The sequence below is a fragment of the Thamnophis sirtalis genome, unplaced genomic scaffold (assembly GCF_051295495.1).
Source record: "Thamnophis sirtalis isolate CommonGarterSnake01/CBP01778 unplaced genomic scaffold, rThaSir2_p1.2 scaffold_4, whole genome shotgun sequence".
Taxonomy (NCBI): domain Eukaryota; kingdom Metazoa; phylum Chordata; class Lepidosauria; order Squamata; family Natricidae; genus Thamnophis; species Thamnophis sirtalis.
The window spans coordinates 142,262,176-142,281,630 of NW_028261384.1; the positions used below are offsets into that span (position 1 = coordinate 142,262,176).

General features: G+C 51.0%; 1 protein-coding gene and 1 non-coding gene across 2 annotated transcripts; both read left to right on the top strand.

The window, feature by feature from the left end:
* Nucleotides 1-3,540: 3,540 nt before the first annotated feature.
* Nucleotides 3,541-15,843, top strand: EIF4A1 (eukaryotic translation initiation factor 4A1). Its single transcript, XM_087714313.1, has 11 exons — nt 3,541-3,597; nt 4,376-4,424; nt 5,823-5,955; nt 6,883-7,022; nt 7,857-8,025; nt 9,121-9,230; nt 11,740-11,883; nt 12,285-12,422; nt 12,567-12,656; nt 14,436-14,515; nt 14,624-15,843. Exons 1-11 carry the CDS (start codon nt 3,575-3,577, stop codon nt 14,766-14,768), a joined length of 1,221 nt encoding a protein of 406 aa, XP_087570439.1. The 5' UTR covers nt 3,541-3,574; the 3' UTR covers nt 14,769-15,843.
* Nucleotides 8,882-9,030, top strand: LOC148046939 (small nucleolar RNA SNORD10). Its single transcript, XR_015696554.1, has one exon. It is a non-coding gene; the product is annotated as a small nucleolar RNA SNORD10 (small nucleolar RNA).
* Nucleotides 15,844-19,455: the final 3,612 nt, after the last annotated feature.

Sequence of the window (19,455 nt, forward strand, 5' to 3'; positions counted from 1 at the left end):
GGAGCTTTTGTGGGCAATCTCCTGTAAGTAAGCATGCTACTTAAAGGATGGGACTTGTAGTCCTTGACTTACTTAGCGACCGCTCGGAGTTAAAACAGCATTGCAAAAGGAGGCTTAGGGCCATTTTTTCACTCTTTGAAGGCGCAGGGTTACGGGCTCCTAATTCAGGCACTTGGCCACTGACTCGTCTTAACGACGGTCGCCAGGTTCCAGTGTCCCTGGGATTCCCTTTTGCGACCTTCTGGCATGCCGAGTCACCGGGGGGGGGAGCCGGATTCGCTTAACGACTGGGTTATGAACCACCGCGGCAAGGCAGGTGGATAGAATGGGGCAAAGCTCAGACGCAGAAATGTTGGGCTCGGTTGAGGTCGTAATTCGAGGACTCCCTCAAGCACGTTGGAACCCACCGAGTTAGGCCGCCTGGAGATTGAGCCGCGGTTGAAGGCAAGGCCCGGCCTAGGAGAGCTGGCTTCCTCCTGGAGTTCCCGCAGCCGAGGGCTTCACTTCGGGATGTCCGGGCTGACCCCCTGGGCCCAAAGGGGAAGGGAGCCGGTCTGCACAGCGTCCAGGGGTCAGTGAGGAGGACCAAGATCTCCCCAAGGTCTGCGGACGGGGCCTTGTGGGTGCAGGAGGGGTCCCCTCCTCTTCCTCCTCCTCCTCCTCCCAAGACCCAGCTTGGCACCTGAGCTGAACCCCAGAACCCTCCGGTCACTGTTCACCCCCCTCCCCACCCCTTTAGTGTTGGTCCCTCCACACCCACAACGGGCTCAGCTAGAGGGCTGCTGGGTTTCCCCCAAAATAAGACATCTGTGTATATATGTGTGTTTGTGTGTATATGTTGGACTTAGATCAGTGGTTCCCAAACTTGGCAACTTTAAGACTGGTGGACTTCAACTCCCAGAATTCTCCAGCCAGCTCTGCTGGCTGGAGAATTCTGGGAGTTGAAGTCCACCAGTCTTAAAGTTGCTAAGTTTGATTCAGTAGAATTGAATATAGTTACTGCCCTGGGATGAATTACAAGGTCCCTTTCAACTATTAATACGTATATGTGTATATATACACACACAGAGAGAGACATACGTATGTATATGCGTGTGTGTGTGTTTGTTTCCGTAGGTTTTCACGGATACAGGTATGCAGGTATTTGGGTCTTTTCCCGTGTAAGATTGACAAGTATCTTGCTGACGTTTCAGGCTGGTGCCTTCGGCTTCGTGCTTGTGCGAGCAAAGCGTGATCGGAGCTGCCGTCTTTCTATAAATGTTGGGGGGGGTGGAGTGCTGGCTTTGTTGCTGTACGTTACAACACAGCCAGCTTGCAGCAACTCCACCCCCACCCACCCCAATATTTATAGGAGGGCGGCAGCTCTGATCACGCTTTGCTCGCACAAGCACGAAGCCGAAGGGACCAGCCTGAAGATAGCGAGTGGGACTTCGGCAAAACCCGAATAAGCCAAGACCCGCATATGTGTGTGTTTCTATCTATCTATTGGAGCATATCTTTTTCTATTTATCTTTCTATCTCATCTTTTTCTATCTCTCTCTATTTCTTTACTTATCTATCTCTAGCTATCTATAGCTTTTCCTTTCTATATCTGTTTCTATCTATATCTCAACTTTTCTATATTTTTCTTTTTCTTTCTATCTCTAGCTATTTCTTTTTCTATATATTTCTATCTCTAGCTATCTATTTCTATCTATATCTATTTCTATCCATCTTTTTCGTTGTGTGTGTGTGTGTGTGTGTGTGTGTGTGTGTGTGTGTGTATTTAGTGTCACAACCCCTGGTAAGCCCCAATTATGGGAGGAAGCTAACTGCTTCCATCATCTGTCAATCGGCTCGACACAAGAGTCCATCACGACAGAAACCCAAGATTTTTACTGTTGCCTTTTTGTTATATTTTGTGTTTTTTTATTTGTGCTGATAAATAAATAAAGGGAGACTAGTGTAGATCTATTTCAAGCTATTTAGCTCTCATCAGCTAGCCATACCCTTACTGGGATTAGAACCTAGCTGATGAGAGCTAAACAGCTTGAAATAGATCTATATTAGTCTCCCTTTATTTATTTATCAGCACAAATATTATATATATATATATATATATATATATATATATATATAGATAGATAGATAGATAGATAGATAGATAGATAGATAGATAGATATAGAGATAGATAGATAGATAGATAGATAGATAGATAGATAGATAGATAGATAGATAGATATATGTTGTATTTTTGCTGATAAATAAATAAAGGGAGACTAGTATAGATGTATTTCAAGCTATTTAGCTCTCATCAGCTAGCCATACCCTTACTGGGATTCGAACCTGTGCTGTATTACACACACACACATATATATATACACACAAATATATATATATACACACAAATATATATATATACACATACATATATATATATACACACACACATACATACACACAAACATATATATACACATACATACACACACACACACACATATATATACACATACATACATACATACACACACACATATACATACACAGTGTCCCCAAAAGACCCATTAGGGCTTAATTTTCCGGGAAACATGGTCGACTGCACCAGGAGGGGGGGGGGGCTCCAGGGCTTCCACGGTGGTTTGGGGTGGGGGGGGCGCAGATGGGTGGTCCTGGCAGGCGCTGGGCCAGCCCAGAAGTTGGAAGTCAGGGCGGGGGAAGGGTCTTAAATGAATTGGAGATTTGTGGGGAGGGGGAGCGTCCTCTGTCCATGCTCAGAGGCCCGGGGGGGAGGGTGGTTGAGGTTTCCGTGGCCCTTCGGGGAGCAGAGACCTCGGGGTCTCGCTTGCTGCTGGGTCAATCCGAGCAGAGCGGGCAGCCCCACCGCAATCTCCCCCCCCCTTTCTTTTTTCTACGGGCCTTGCGGGCCTCGCCCTGGGCGCGCCGGAGAAGGGACGGAGGCCTTGCCCGCCCGCTGCTTGCAACGTCGCGATCCGGGCCTTACGGGGTTGGGAATGCAGATATTGGGTTGCAAAACACGCGGGAAAGGCCCTCGCAGGCCTCCGGGTCGTGGGAATGCAACTCGCGTGTAGGGAAAACAGGGCGCGCCCTTCCCGGGCGTCTTTTGCGGAGGGCAACTCCTTTCTCCCTCCCCACCACCTCGTCCTCCCGTGACTCCCCCTCCCCGTGCACAAAGCACGGCCCGGAAGCCGCCACCGGCCCCGCCACGTGCGCCCCTGCCCGGGCCCCGAAGGCCCGCCTCCTGCCCCTCCGACGACCGTCATTGGTCGGCCGGGGCTTGCGCAAGCGGCCGAACGGACGCGGGTGCCGGCCAATGCGGGCCTGGCGTCCCGCCTCCCGGTGACGTCACCCCGCCGCTCTCCCCCAATCAGCGGCCGCTGGCGTCAGGCGTGACGGCGGGCCAATGGGAGAGAAGCCGGTCAGGGAGGGAACTGGCCTTGGGGCCAATGAGAGGAGCGGAGAGGCAGGGCGGGCCGAAACGCGAGGGCCAATGACGGGCGGGCCAGTGGGTGGAGCCCCGGCGGCGGTTATAAGGAGCCGCGAGGCGGGCGGGGCCAGGACCTTTTCCACAGAATGTCTGCGAGTCAAGAGAGCCGGTGAGTGAGCCCCGAGGCCGCCTCTTAGGCCGCGCCGCCCGCCTCCTTCCCCGGCCTTCCCTCGCCGTCATCCCCGCGGCCGGGCCTTCACCACCACCCTCCTCCTCCACCGCTTTTCTCGGCGGCTCCGCACGTGACCGCTCCCGCAGGGCCGCCTCACCCCCCCCCCCCGCGGAGCGATCGTCTCTCCCGCGCGGCCCATGCTGCGCGCGGCCTGTGGGCGAAACCATTTTTCTCGCGGGGGGCGTCTTTTTCTTTTCTTAAAAAAAAAATGGGGGCCCGGACTGCGCCATTCGCGGGCGCGGTGCCAATCCTTTCCTGCGGACGTTTTTTTTTCTTCCCTCTCCACCTTTATCGGCCGGGCCCTTCGGCGGCCTCCCCGCTTCTCCCTTCCCTTTTTCTCCCTCCGCTCCGGCTCCTTTTTATTCCCCCTCCCCCACTTGGGCCTTCGCTTCTCCCACCCCCGTAATGAAAAAAAAAGGGGTGGGGGGGTCGTCGGGGGGGCCCCCCGGGCGAGGCGGGCGGCGCGCGCTTCCCCGCGGCGGGCGGCGTCCGCGCTCCCGGCCGCCCATTGTCCTCAGCGCGGCGCATCCGGGGAACTCGGGGCGCGTGACGTCAGCGCGGCGGGGGGCGGGGCCGGCGGCCTTAAAAGGGAAAGGCGGAAGCGCACGTGGGCGGGGGAGGCGCCTGGCCGGCGGAGCGGCGCGCGCAGCTTCTCTCTCCCCTTCCCCTCTTGACCTCTCCTCTCTCTCCCCTTTCCCCCTCTCCGCTCTTGCAGTTCCCGAGACAATGGCCCCGACGGCATGGATCCCGACGGCGTCATCGAGGTGAGGATAAGGGGGGGGTGGGCTTTAGGTATGGAGACCCTTCCCCCTGGTGGGAGGGAGGGACAGGATCATTTGGCCTGGCATTCTAGTCCCTTTGGAGGATTCACTTCCCCCCCCTCCCAGGAGGCGCCCCTATTTAGGATTAGGTACAGGTGGGGAGGGGGGGGTTCCATAGCAATAGCAATAGCAGTTCGACTTATATACCGCTTCATAGGGCTTTCAGCCCTCTAAGCAGTTTACAGAGTCAGCATATTGCCCCCAACAATCCAATAGATAGATAGATAGACAGACAGACAGAGATATAGAGATAGATAGATAGATAGATGACAGAGAGATAGATAGATGATAGATAGATAGCAATAGCAGTTAGACTTATATACCGCTTCATAGGGCTTTCAGCCCTCTCTAAGCAGTTTACAGAGTCAGCATATCGCCCCCAACAATCCAATAGATAGATAGATAGACAGACAGACAGAGATATAGAGATCTATAGATAGATAGATAGATGACAGAGATTAGATAGATAGATAGATAGATAGATAGATAGATAGCAGTAGCAGTTAGACGTATATACCGCTTCATAGGGCTTTCAGCCCTCTCTAAGCGGTTTACAGAGTCAGCATATCGCCCCCAACAACAATCCGGGTCCTCATTTTACCCACCTCGGAAGGATGGAAGGCCGAGTCAACCCTGAGCCTAGTGGGATTTGAACAGCCGAACTGCAGAACTACAGTCAGCTGAAGTAGCCTGCAGTGCTGCATTTAACCACTGTGCCACCTTGGCTCCATGGTTTCCTCCCCAGTTGCAGAGGATACTCCTGGGGGGGTGAGTGTCTAGATCCTATGGAGGATTGACACGCGTATCTTGTCCCCCTGCTTAGAATTGGGCTAATGTGGGGTTGGTCCATAGTTTCATCCAACTTGGGGAAGGCTGGAAGCCAGGCCCAGAGATTGCAGTTCCTCTGAAGGATTGGGGCCCACCCCTCCAAAGAAGGATGCCTCCCCCCCAACACACACACACACTCTTAGGAATTGGTATAATAGGGGAATGTGATATATGGTTTCACCCTACTTGGAGGCAGCAGAAAACCTGGCCAACACCTGGGGTTCTAGTTTCTGTGAAGGACTGCTGCTCTCCCCCCCCCTCCAAAGAAGACACCTGCCCCCCACTTGGGAATTGATGTAATAGGGGAGGGGCCCCATCGTTTCACCTCAGGTGCAGGTGGCAGGAAAGCTGGCCTAGGCCTGATCCTATAGTCCCAGTGAAGCTTTACACCCGGTTTTCTGCTTAGGAATTGGTCTGGGGGGTCGTCTACAAGTTCCCCTTTGAGAGGGAAAGAGGGGGGTGGGTTTCTGGGGTGCTGAGGCTGATCCTGTGTCCCCCTTCTTTTCCCCGCAGAGCAACTGGAATGAGATTGTCGACAGCTTTGACGATATGAACCTGTCGGAGTCCCTCCTGCGAGGAATCTACGCTTACGGTTTTGAGAAACCCTCTGCTATCCAACAGCGAGCCATTCTCCCTTGTATCAAGGGTGAGCCTACAGGGGACCACCAGAAATTAGCACCGCCCTTGGGACGATAGGTCCTGGTCCAGAAAGAATGCAAAGTTAATGATCAATAAAGGAGAAGATTTGTAGCTCAGGGTTGGCACGAGGGCTCCCTGGCGCTGTCCGAGCTCGGTTGATTTCCTGGCAGACCTTCCGTGACCCAACTAGGTGCTACCGAGTGTAGAATTTGCAGAGCCCCCAAGCAAACCGCACTCCCTTCTAGCCCTGGTTTGGGTAATCAAACGTCTGCGTGGAAACAAACACCAGGGCAGTGTTTCTCAACCTTGGCAACTTGAAGATGTCCGGACTTCAACTCCCAGAATTCCCCAGCAGTGGTTAGGACAGTGTTTCTCAACCTTGGCCACTTGAAGATGTCCGGACTTCAACTCCCAGAATTCCCCAGCCAGCGAATGCTGGCTGGGGAATTCTGGGAGTTGAAGTCCGGACATCTTCAAGTGGCCAAGGTTGAGAAACTCTGCACCAGAGACTTCTGTCAATACTTGATCGGGAAAGAAAATGGGTAACAATTCAGGAGTTTCTGGGAATGTTTCAAGGGGGGGTTAGGGGGAGTCTTGTAGGGAGCCCCCATCCTTTCCTCCTCTGGGATCTTCAGTGTTTGCCAGTTGTTAAAGCAGCTGTGGAAGTCACATGGGGGGGCTCCATTTCTGGGCCTTCCCCCCCCCCCCTGCTAATGGGCAAAGAGGCGCCTCTCCCCGTGGCCGCCATCTTACATCTACCAGGGGGACAGGAGCAAGCCTCATTCATCCCAGGGCAGCGTCCTTCCCAGTGGCTGCTCACTGGTTCATGCTGGGGAGACACAACCAAGCGGACCATTTTGGGGGGGGGGGAGCGAGGAAAGCTGCGTTTTAACTCTTGATATGAACTCTTCTTCTTCGTCTTTTACCTTCTCAGGATACGATGTGATCGCTCAGGCCCAGTCTGGCACTGGGAAGACTGCCACCTTTGCCATCTCCATCCTGCAGCAGATTGAGCTGGATCTGAAAGCTACCCAGGCCTTGGTGCTGGCCCCCACTAGGGAGCTGGCTCAGCAGGTGGGGCTCTCCCTCCCTCCCTCTCCTTCCCTCCTTCCTTTGCTTTTTCTTCCCCTCCATCCCCTCCCTGTCTTGTCTTTCCATTTCTTCCCCCCTTTTTCTATGTCTTTCTCTCCCCATCCCTTTCTCTCTTCCCTGTTTTCTCTTCCTCTCCCATGCCTGTCTTTCCCTCTTTCTCCCTGTTTGTTTTTCTCTCCGTTTCTTTTTTTCTTCCTCTTTATCTTCCTTTCCCTCCCTTTGTACGTTTTCCTCTCCCTTCATTTCTCTTCTTCCCTCTGTTTATCTTTCTCCCCTTCCATTTCTTTTCCCCCATTTTTCTCTTCCTTTTCCTTTCTCTGTTTTCTCCTCTTGTTTTTCTCTCCCTTTCTTTTCTTCCTCTTTATGTTTCTTTCCCTCCCTCCCCTTTCTGTTCATCTTTCCCTCTGTTTCTCTTCCTTCCTCTCCCTCTTTTTCCCTCTCTGCCCGTCTCTTTTCCTCTCTTCTTTTACTCCTTGAGTGCCCAAACGTGACCCCCACTGTGAGACCGAGGGGGGAGGACTTGGCAGCGCTCCTCGGCCTCAGCTGCCCACCAGTGGGTAGTAGCCCCTCCACCCGTGCCCCCCCCCCTGCTAACTGGGCAGAGAAGAGCCTCTGACTGTGGCGGCTTCTCACATCTAGCAGGGGAAAAGCAACCGCTTTCCTCATTCATCCCAGCCCAGCGTCTCTCCCCGTGGCTGACGGCTGGTTCATGCTGGGGAAACAGGGGAGAAGCCTGACGAGGGGACAGGGGGGGCCCTTCGCCCAGCCCGGCCTCATCTCTTAACCGGGCTGTTCTCCTCCTCCTCCTCCTGACAGATCCAGAAGGTGGTCATGGCTCTGGGAGACTACATGGGGGCTTCCTGCCACGCTTGCATAGGAGGGACGAACGTCCGAGCCGAAGTCCAGAAGCTGCAGATGGAAGCCCCCCATATCATTGTGGGGACCCCCGGGCGGGTGTTTGACATGCTCAACAGAAGATACTTGTGTGAGTACGCTCTGCAGGGCACACGGGGGGGGGGGGAGCCTGGGACACGGAATTCGAATCCCGTCTGAAAAAATGTCTTTGTTTGAATTTATTGGGACAACGGGGGGGGGAGATGGGGCAGTGAGGGAGAAATTAGCCTTGGGGATTTGGGGTGTGTGTGTGTGTGTTGATTTTCAGTTCTGGCTGTGCCACTGCTTGTGCAGGTAGTCCTCGAGTTGCGACCACCATGGGGCTGAGCCCCCCCAAAGAATATTTTTGGGGCTATAACTGAGGCATTTGTTAAGTGACTTTCCCCCCCATTTCATCACCTTTCTTGCCTTGGTTGTTAAGTGAATCACTGCAGTTGATAAGTTAGTAGCTAAGTGAATCCAGCTTCCCCACGGACTTCCCCGCAAACGAGGATCACGTGAGAGCCCCCCAACTCACCCCCAGGAACTCTGCGGCCGTCATAAATAACGGGTCAGTTGCCAAGCGTCTGAATTTCGGTCACGCGAGACCACGGGGGTGCGGCAAGGGCTTAAAACCGGGGGGGTCTCCAAGCGTGGGAACGTTAAGACTCGTGGGCTTCAACTCCCAGAATTCCCCAGCCAGCCATGCATGGCTGGCTGGGGAATTCTGGGAGTTGAAGTCCACGAGTCTTAACGTTCCCACGCTTGGAGACCCCTGGGCTGAACCATAAGCCACCTTTTTTTCTCCCCAGGGCTGTCGTAACTTCAAACGGTCACTAAGTGAACTTAAGTCGGGGACTGCCTGTAAATTCACTTGACTTCCTTTAAACGGGCTGTTTAAGGATGGTTCTTACTTAGAGGTTCCTAAAGGAGGGAGGGTCTCGGCTGCCCCCCCCTTCCCCGCTGCTGTTCCATGATGATTTCCCCATGCGTGTCATCTGACCCCCTCGTGGCCCCCCCGATTGTCCCCTCGGCCGGCGTTCTGCTGGGCCCGGGGGGGGAGGAATCCCTGGGGCCAGGGGGAAAGTGATCATACTTTGATAACGTCCCTGAGATCAGCAGCTTCCGTCCTCCTCTTCCTCCTCCTCCTCCTTGGCCGGGCCTTCCTCCCATCGGCCTGCCTGACCTCCTCTCCTCCCTTCTACAGCCCCCAAGTTCATCAAGATGTTTGTGCTGGACGAAGCCGATGAGATGTTGAGCCGAGGCTTCAAGGACCAGATTTATGATATCTTCCAGAAGCTGAGTGGCAATACGCAGGTGAGAGGAGAGGGGGCACCCTGTGCCAATCCAGCCACCATTTCATTCCTAGGAGGGTGGCACAGTGCAGGCTCCTTTGGCTGACTGCAGTTTGGCAGTTGGATTCCCACTCCGCCTTCCGCCCCTTACGAGGTCGGTAAAATGAAGACCCCAGGGTTTTTTTGTGGAGGGGGGCACGAGGCTGACCCTTAATTTGCTTTGAGAGGGCTGTGAAGCGGTATGTGAGTCTTAAGTGCTCTTCCTTGGGGAGGGAGGAATGGAAAGGAGAAGGAAGCAGTGCCTAGGATACAGCATAGCAATAGCAGTTAGACTTATATACCGCTTCATAAGGCTCTCAGCCCTCTCTAAGCGGTTTACAGAGTCAGCATATCGCCCCCAACAATCCGATAGATAGATAGATAGATAGATAGATAGATAGATAGATAGATAGATAGATAGATAGATAGATAGATAGATAGCAATAGCAGTTAGACTTATATACCGCTTCATAGGGCTTTCAGCCCCCTCTAAGCGGTTTACAGAGTCAGCATATCGCCCCCAACAATCCGATAGATGATAGATAGATAGATAGATGATAGATAGATAGATAGATAGATAGATAGATAGATAGATAGATAGATAGCAATAGCAGTTAGACTTATATGCCGCTTCATAGGGCTTTCAGCCCCCTCTAAGCGGTTTACAGAGTCAGCATATCGCCCCCAACAACAATCCGGGTCCTCATTTTACCCCCCTTGGAAGGACGGAAGGCTGAGTCAACCTTGAGCTGGTGAGATTTGAACAGCCGAACTGCAGAACTGCAGTCAGCTGAAGTAGCCTGCAGTGCTGCATTGAACCACTGCGCCACCTCGGCTGACTGCCCACTGCCAGGAGTTTGATCCTGACTGGCTCAAGGTTGACTCAGCCTTCCGTCCTTCCGAGGTGGGTAAAATGAGGACCCAGATTGTTTGGGGGGGGGGGGGAGGCTGACTGTGAATTCCTTAGAGACGGATTGAAAGACCTAGGAAGAGCTATATAAGGGCTCCAATTGACTTGCCACCTGTCTCATTGTGGGGAGGAGGGCTACTCTAGAGTCAGCCACCTTCTGGGACAGGCCCCTCCTGGGAAAGCCAGGCCCAGCCCTAAGGAGAACAACAGCAGTTGGAAGGGACTGTGGAGGTCTTCTAGTCCACCCCCTGCTCAAGCAGGAGACTGTAGAGCAGGAGGTCTCCAACCTTGGAGACTTTATGGACCCCCAACTCCCAGGAGACCCCAGTCTCGGCAGCGTTTGAAGACTTCTGGACTTTGGGAGTTGAAATCCATAAAGCTTTAAAAGATTTGTTGGAGGCCTCTCTGTGCTGTGGGGTGAATCTTGGGGGGCGTTTTCAGAAAGCACAAGGAGAAATATCTGAAGAGAAGATGCAACAATCACAAAAACAGGGAAAAGAAAAAGAAGTTAGGGGAGAAAAAGAATTAAAAATGGGATTTTTGAGAGCCCAAGAGAAAAATGGCCGGAGGAAGAAGAAAGGGGGGAAAAGTAAAGAGAATAGTAGTAAGAGTGTTGTGGTTATGTAACTAATTAAGGAATAAAATGGTGGTATATTGTTAAATGTAGACAAAAACTGAAATGCTCTCTGAGGTTTAAATGGCATTAGAGGATATACACAGTTTGTACCAAATATACCAATGGAGAAAATAAGAAGTGGAGGTTTTGGTGTAGCTTTGAAGAGGCAACGGAAGAGACACTGTTTATGTAGTAAGAAAAAATGAAAAATAATGGAGGAGAATAACTTGCCTTGAAAGTGAAAACAAGACTATGATGCGAAATGGACGGTGTAAATGAGAGCAGGTGAAAGGGAAGACAACAGGGCTTATCTTCAAACCTGGGAACTTTTAAGACTTGGGGACTTCAAGTATGGCTGGCTGGGGAATTCTGGGAGATGAAGTCCACAATTGAATTTGAATTGAATTTATTGCATTTATAAGAGCCGAGGTGGCGCAGTGGTTAAATGCAGCACTGCAGGCTACTGCTAGATCAGCAGGTCAGCGGTTCAAATCTCGCCAGCTCAGGGTTGACTCAGCCTTCCATCCTTCCGAGGTGGGTGAAATGAGGACCCAGACTGTGGGGGAGATATGCTGACTCTGTAAACCGCTTAGAGAGGCCTGAAAGGCCTATGAAGCGGTATATAAGTCTACTGCTATTGCTATTGCTATATGCTGCCCTTTTCCCCGAAGGGGACTCAGGGCGGCTCACAATCCAAAAGTCTTAAAAGTTCCCAAGTTTGGACATAAGATGTATAATTTGGACATAATAAAGTTCCCAAGTTTATACATGATGTGTATAATTTTAATACAAATTATGCATATTATAGCAGGGGTGTCCAGACTTGGGAAGTATAATAAGGGAATTATGTATAATTTGTATTAATTTTTAAAAAAAATGGGGGGGGGAAGAAAGCACATGGGGTGGGTGGGAAGGGGGCTTTGGGTAAAGCAGGGAAGAAGCTGACCTCCCCCCCCCCCCTTTAAGGTGGTCCTCTTGTCTGCCACCATGCCGATGGATGTCCTGGAGGTGACGAAGAAGTTCATGAGGGACCCCATCCGGATCCTAGTGAAGAAGGAAGAGTTGACTTTGGAGGGGATTCGGCAATTCTACATTAACGTGGAGAGGGAGGTGAGTGTGCAGGACGGTTTTCTGGCTGGGCCAAATGGGGGGGGGGAGAGCCTAGGAGGGCTTGGTTAAGTGGTGGGGGGGCTTCACGTGGTGGGTATTTCAGAACGCAGCTGGATTTGTTCCAAGGCCCCCCTCCCCTAAAAATACCCCCAGCCTTGACTCGGTCCTACAGTGTTTGCAAGGAATGTCTGTTGGGGGTCCTTGATGCTCCCTCGACCGTCGTTTCCTTGCAGAGGGTTTCTTTTTCCACTGCCCTGATGGTGTCCCCTAGTTGGGTCGTGAGACGCCGGCCAGAAAGCCCCCCCCCCCCCCAGCCTCTCAAGGGAGCCATCAGGTTGAGCCCTGAGCTGCCCAAATACCCTCGTTTTATGGCTGCCTTAATTCTCACTCCCTCCGTCAAGGAATGGAAGCTGGACACCCTCTGCGACCTCTACGAGACCTTGACCATCACCCAGGCGGTCATCTTCATCAACACCCGGAGGAAGGTGGACTGGCTGACGGAGAAGATGCACGCCCGGGACTTCACCGTTTCAGCCATGGTGGGTGCCTTTGGGGCCAGTGAGGGGGGGGGCTTTAGGGAGACCCAGGAGTTTTTTCTCCTGCATGGATTAGGGGAGGGGGCAGCATAGTGGACAGAGCATGTTGGGGAGGGAGTCACCCGAGACTGTGGTCTCTCTGCCCAGCACGGGGACATGGACCAGAAGGAGCGTGACGTCATCATGCGAGAGTTCCGCTCCGGATCCAGCCGAGTCCTCATCACCACCGACCTGCTGGTAAGTGCCGGGAAGGGTTTCTCCCCCCCCCCTCCTCCCCCAGGGAGATTCCCTCTCTGCCTGGCCAGTGCGGTGCCAACGGCGGATTGTAGCTCCTGGGCAGAGGAACGGTCGAAAGGGGCTGCTTGACTCCACGGCTGGCACCCCCCCTCCGAGGTTCCCAGTCACTTTGCAGCAGCTCACAGTGGGATCTGTCGCCCACCTGGTGGTTCTTGGGGTGGGGGGATTGGGGGGGGGGGCAGAGACTTGGGCTTCAGAATAGCAGGAGTTGGGCATTGCCAAGGGGCAGACCCTCGTTTCAGAAAGGAGAGACGGGAATAGAATACAATAGCAAGAGTCAGAAGGGACCTTGGAGGTCTTCTAGTCCAACCCCCTGCTTAGGCTTCACTTCAGAGAAATGGAAAAGGGGTGTGGGGGGGGGTTTCTCTGGATAAAGGAGGAACAGGGCATTTTGTCGCAACCCGAGGACTGCTCTGCAGTGCAGGTCCCAGAATGTGCTGCAGGGGGCACAACAGCTCTTTGGGGCGAGACACCCCCCCCCCCCAGTTGGAAAAGGGCCAAAGCTTAATGACGGGAACTCCTGGACTTGATGGCCACGACGGAGGGCAAAATTACTGTTAAGTGAGACGTCGATGACCACTTTACAACCTTCCTTGCCATAGTTGTTAAGCGAATCCCTGCAGTCAAGCTAGTCGCACAGTAGTTGAGGGAATCGGGCGTCCACAGGTGGCGCAGTGGTTAAATGCAGCACTGCAGGCTACTTCAGCTGACTGCTAGTTCTGCAGTTCGGCGGTTCAAATCTCACCGGCTCAAAGGTTGACTCAGCCTTCCGTCCTTCCGAGGTGGGTAAAATGAGGACCCGGATTGTTGTTGGGGGCGATATGCTGACTCTGTAAACCGCTTAGAGAGGGCTGGAAGCCCTATGAAGCGGTATATAAGTCTAACGGCTATTGCTATCTATCTATCTATCTATCTATCTATTATCTATCTATCATCTATCTATCTATCTATCTATCTATCTATCTGATTGTTGGGGGCGATATGCTGACTCTGTAAACCGCTTAGAGTGGGCTGAAAGCCCTATGAAGCGGTATATAAGTCTAACTATTGCTATTGCTATCTATCTATCATCTATCTATCTATCTATCTATCTATCTATCTATCTATCTATCTATCGGATTGTTGGGGGCGATATGCTGACTCTGTAAACCGCTTAGAGAGGGCTGGAAGCCCTATGAAGCAGTATATAAGTCTAACTGCTATTGCTATTGCTATCTATCTATCATCTATCTATCTATCTGTCATCTATCTATCTATCTCTATATCTCTGTCTGTCTGTCTATCGGATTGTTGGGGGCGATATGCTGACTCTAAACCACTTAGAGAGGGCTGAAAGCAGTATATAAGTCTAACTGCTATTGCTAACTGCCAGTCAGAAGGTCACAAAATGGGGGTCACTAATCTGAATTTCATTCCGGGGATACTTGCAAAATCCCCCCCCCCCGCGTCATAGTTTTCAGGGCTGTTTGATCGGTCACTCAGTGAAGCGTTAAGTTGAGGAGCATCTCTCTAGCTGACCTTTCTGCTTCAACCTCCCCCCCCCACCTTTGCTCAAGCAGGAGCCCCTAAGAAAGCCCCCCCCCACACACACACTGGGGGTTTCCCCATCATGGCAATTTCAAGTCAACAGAGTGCTAATGGGGGGCTGGGGGGGGGCTGGGAAGGGCCGGGGCTCCTGTTGAAAGTGGCTGCCTCTTCCCCCCCCCCCCCCCCCTGCAGGCCCGAGGCATCGACGTCCAGCAAGTCTCCCTGGTCATCAACTACGACCTCCCCACCAACCGCGAGAACTACATCCACCGGTCAGTAGAAGGGGGGAGCATCAAGGGGGGAGTGTGATAGAGGGGGGGGGCGTCTCCCGTCCTTCCTGCTTGCTCTGAACTCATCCTTTCCCCCCCCCCCCCCCCCAGGATCGGCCGAGGCGGCCGCTTTGGCAGGAAAGGCGTGGCCATCAACATGGTGACGGAGGAGGACAAGCGCACGCTGCGCGACATCGAGACTTTCTACAACACCTCCATCGAGGAGATGCCTCTCAACGTGGCCGACCTCATCTGAGCGGCCCTGAGTGGGGAGAAGAGGGGGGGGCACTGTGCCACCGTACCCCCCGCGCCCCGCTCCTTCGCCCCCCCTCCCCTCCCGAAAAAGTTAGAGGCACAGTATTCTCCCGTTCCTTCGCCTTTCGTTCTTCTTCTTCTCCTCGTTCTTCTCGTTTTCTATTATTTTTTTTTTTTCTGTTTTGTTTTCATTATTTTGGCCTTTTGAATAAATGTCACTTTTTTGTGGGGGGGGGGGGCGGGTTTGGAGGCAGAATGAAAAATCTTTTAAGTGTTTACTCCGGGCGCTCGGCTGTGTCTTGTCCAACCCTCCCCTCTTACCTCCCTCTCCCTCCCTCCGTGTCCTCGTTTTGTAGCCGCCCATCTTCTCCCCCCTCCCGTCGTTGCAAAAGAAGAGGGGTCCTTTTCTTCAGATATTTTTTTTGGGGGGGTGTGTGTAGGAGGGGAGGGGGGTCCGACCGACGAAGACTTTCCCAGGAGCCTCTCGACACGTCTGGCTCACCGCTGCTTTTTCTTCCCCCCGAACCCCTTCCTCTTTCCCAGGAAATTAAAAAGAAAAAAGGAAAAAAAACTTGATTTTGTACGGGTTTTTTTCTTTTTTTTTCCCTTTTCCAAATTCACGAAACCTTTTCGACCGAGAATCATGGTGCTAAAAAAAAAACGGAGAAAAACGACAAAAAAAGCTTTTTGAGAATCGAAAACCTACCTCGACGGGGGGTTTTTTCTTTCTCCCGGTCTCTCAAAATTCAAAAATACAAAAATTGCCAAGACGTGTGGTATATATATATATTTTCCCCCCCTCCCTCTCTTCTTCTCTTCTCTCTCTTCTTTCTCTCTCTTTAGGAATGAGAACCTTCCCCCCTCCCCCCCATCACATTTTTTAAAATAAAAGCCAGGGGAAAAAAATAAACTTTTTTCATACAGCAAAAAGAAAAAGAGAAAAAAAAAAGAATAATAATAAGAAATAAGAAAAAATCTGTGTCGCCACCCTTTACCCTTTCTTTTGTATAGCTATTATTTATTCAAAAGGAGACTTACAGTGACCAAAATAAACGTGATCTTGAGTAAAAATCAAAGGCTCGGCTCAGCGTGAAGTTTTGTAAGACGGGCGAGAGGAGAGGAAGAGGCCCTTAACTGGTTTTTACTGGTTCCCGGGCTCTTAAAAAAGTCCCCAATTGCCGTTCTATACTGGTTATTATTATTATAACTCTTGGAAGTTAAGCAGTGCCCAGTTTTCACGTTTAACGACCATTGCAGCACCCCTGTGGCCAATATTCGGGCAGTTGGCAACTGGCGTGTAACCTTTCCCAATGCAGCTTCTCACAAATTCAATGCGGGGGGAAGCTGGATTCTGTTTTAACGGCTGTGATTCACTTAACGGCGGCAGCGATCAGTTGTCCTCACCACTAGGAAGTTTCTCCTCGATTCCAGGTTGATTCTGCGTTTTTATTTTATAACACACAAAATCCATGTTTGGTTAAACTCTCCTCTGGGTACAAATGGTGTTTACAACAATGTTCATTATTCATTGATAATTCATTTTATAACAATCCTAATCCTTGCTACTTGCTTATCCCTTTTAACAAACCTCCCTTCTTCATTGGTCCCTTTTTCTTAACATTTCCACGTCTGTTTTTCTCAACCAGCCACGGATAAAATAATCCCCAAGTCAAAAAAGCAACCACTTTCTCCCCTTTATTATCCATTTCTGCACATTCTTAATATTTGTCTTAAATTTCTCACCTGTTGGGGGGGTCTCTTCATTTTTCCCCTTCCAATTCCGCAGCCAATACATGTAAAAATAATAATCAAATGTTATTTATTAAATTCCATTGTGTATTCATTCCTCTTCTACTTGCCCAGTAAAACAACACCCAACAAAAAAAGTATTTTTGGCTTTAAATCAATAACCTTGCTCTCGTTTTTTGCCAACCCACGTATATTTTTGTCCCCAATATTTTTTTTATTTGTTCCTTTGGGACGCGTGCACCATATATAACACGAACCGGGTATCGGATGGCATTGCCAACACTTAGCAGGCTTAAAACATCTCTGCCAGTCTGGAGGGTGGAAAAATGCCCTCTATAAAAGCATTTTATGAAAATTTTCTATGCAGTGGACCTCATTAATTTCCCATTTTCTGCCATTTATCTAAATCTTTCTCAAGCTTGTCAACTTGAAGATGTCCGGACTTCAACTCCCAGAATTCCCCAGCCAGCAAATGCTGGCTGGGGAATTCTGGGAGTTGAAGTCCGGACATCTTCAAGTTGACAAGCTTGAGAAACACTGTCCTAACCACTGCTGGGGAATTCTGGGAGTTGAAGTCCGGACATCTTCAAGTTGACAAGCTTGAGAAACACTGTCCTAACCACTGCTGGGGAATTCTGGGAGTTGAAGTCCGGACATCTTCAAGTTGCCAAGCTTGAGAAACACTGTCCTAACCACTGCTGGGGAATTCTGGGAGTTGAAGTCCGGACATCTTCAAGTTGCCAAGCTTGAGAAACACTGTCCTAACCACTGCTGGGGAATTCTGGGAGTTGAAGTCCGGACATCTTCAAGTTGACAAGGTTGAGAAACACTGTCCTAACCACTGCTGGGGAATTCTGGGAGTTGAAGTCCGGACATCTTCCAAGTTGCCAAGTTTGAGAAACACTGATCTAAATCTTGTATAACCAAATTTTTTAGCCAAGTTGCTTCTCTCCTCGATTAGTTTCCATCCGTTGCGTCTTCTCCTCCCTTCGGGTGCTTTGGAGAATAATTTGACCCCCTCTTCTTTGGGGCAGCCCCTCAAAATATTGGAAGATGCTATCGTGTCCCCCCCCTTAAATTCTTTTAACACTAACCAAGCCTCAAACCTGCCACCGTTCTTCCTACATTTCGTTATATATTCTTAACGGCATTTTATATTCGGTGCTCTTAAGCAGCTCAGAATCGCGACAAAAAGATTAGAAAGGGGAGTTTAAAACCAGCGGAAGGAAAACGGAAGAGTAAAATAGGATTAAAAGTCTAGAGATTCAAGTCCCAAAGGTGCTTTTGTCAGGAGGCAACAACTGAATTTCCTGGTTTATTTTTCCTTTTTGAAGACATTTCGCTTCTCATCCAAGAAGCTTCTTCAACTCTTGACAAGATGAGGTGGGATATGGAAGGATTGATATTCCTTGCAGACAGCTGGTCATTTGCATCCTTTAAGGGCAGGGATAACTATTTTAAGAGGGTCGTTGAACCACTTGGGGATGTGGTGGCTCAGTGGCTAAGATGCTGAGCTTGTCGATCAGAAAAGCTGGCCGTTCGAATCCCTGGTGCCGCATAACGGAGGGAGCCCCCGTTGCTTGTCCCAGCTGCCAACCGAGCCGTTCGAAAGAATATTTTAAAAATGCAAGTAGAAGAATAGGGGACCCCCTTTGATGGGGAGGTAACAGCGTTCGGTGGCCGTTGAGTCATTCCAGCCACGGGGGGACGTCTTCGGACAGCGCTGGCTCTTCGGCTTTGAAACGGAGATGAGCAGCGCCCCCTAGAGTCGGGAACGACGAGCACACGTGGATTTTTTGCCTTTTATCGTTACCTGAAGCCCTTGGAGGTTTTATTTGTGTCCTCAGGGGTCACCTGAGGGGTGCAAATGGTTCCTGTAGCCTGCAGTTTCTCTCCCTCCAAAGAGAAAAAACCCAAGAATCCAGTTGAATGTTGAAAAAAGCCCCTTTGGGACCACCGTGAGCCGGAATGACGGAGAATCTCTAACAGACTTTAAGCTACACAATTTGGGATAAACACCCTTGTGGGGGGTGTTGAGAATAGGAATGGATTTCCAGAGGGAAAAAATTGCAGACTCCAGGAACTGTTTGCACCACTCAAGTGCAAATGAGGACACAGAGAAACCTCCAAGTGGCCTCAAGGACCCCCCCCCAAAAAAGGATGCAAATGACCAGCTGTCTGCAAGGAGCATCAATCCTTCCGTTCCCCCCCCCCCCCAATCCTGGTCAGAACCGAAGAAGCTCCTTGGATGAGAAGCAAAACGCCTTCAAAAGGGAAAAAAAAACAGAAAGTCCAGTTGCCTCCTTTAAAAAAAGCCCCTTTGGGACATCGATAGGATTAATAAAACACACAATATAATGCAAAGAGTTTATTTAAGGTACTTTCTAAAGAAGGAAATGCAGGCATTGTTGTGGCCATTTTGTCGAGTGTGGTTGCCAAGAGTGTGAGCAGCCCAGTAGGTGCGGCTTCCTTGCGGCCCCACCCCGACGTTGAGCAAGGCCAGGAGGAAGTGAGGTGGGGGCTTTTGTCTGCAGGGAAAACAACTGAGTCATCCCTTGGGGTTCAACTCCCCAAAATCGGCAACTCCTCCTTCCGGTCGGATGAAGGCATGTATGGACTTCCAAGTCCCAGAATTCCCCAGCCAGCAATGCAAGACTTAAAAAAAAAGACACACAAACCAGTCTAGGAGTCTCCTGTTTGAGCAGGGGTTGGACTAGAAGACCTCCAAGGTCCCTTCCAACTCTGTGGATTCTATAATCCAGTGGAACGGCTTGCCTCCAGATGTTTCGGATGCTCCATCGTTGGAGGTGTTCAAGAAGATCTGGAATGGCCTAGGGTAGGGTCTCCTGCTTCAGCGGGGGATGGACTAGAAGACCTCCAAGGTCCCTTCCGTTATCCTGTTTTCCTCCCTTCCTCCCTTCTCCATCAACGGAGGTTTT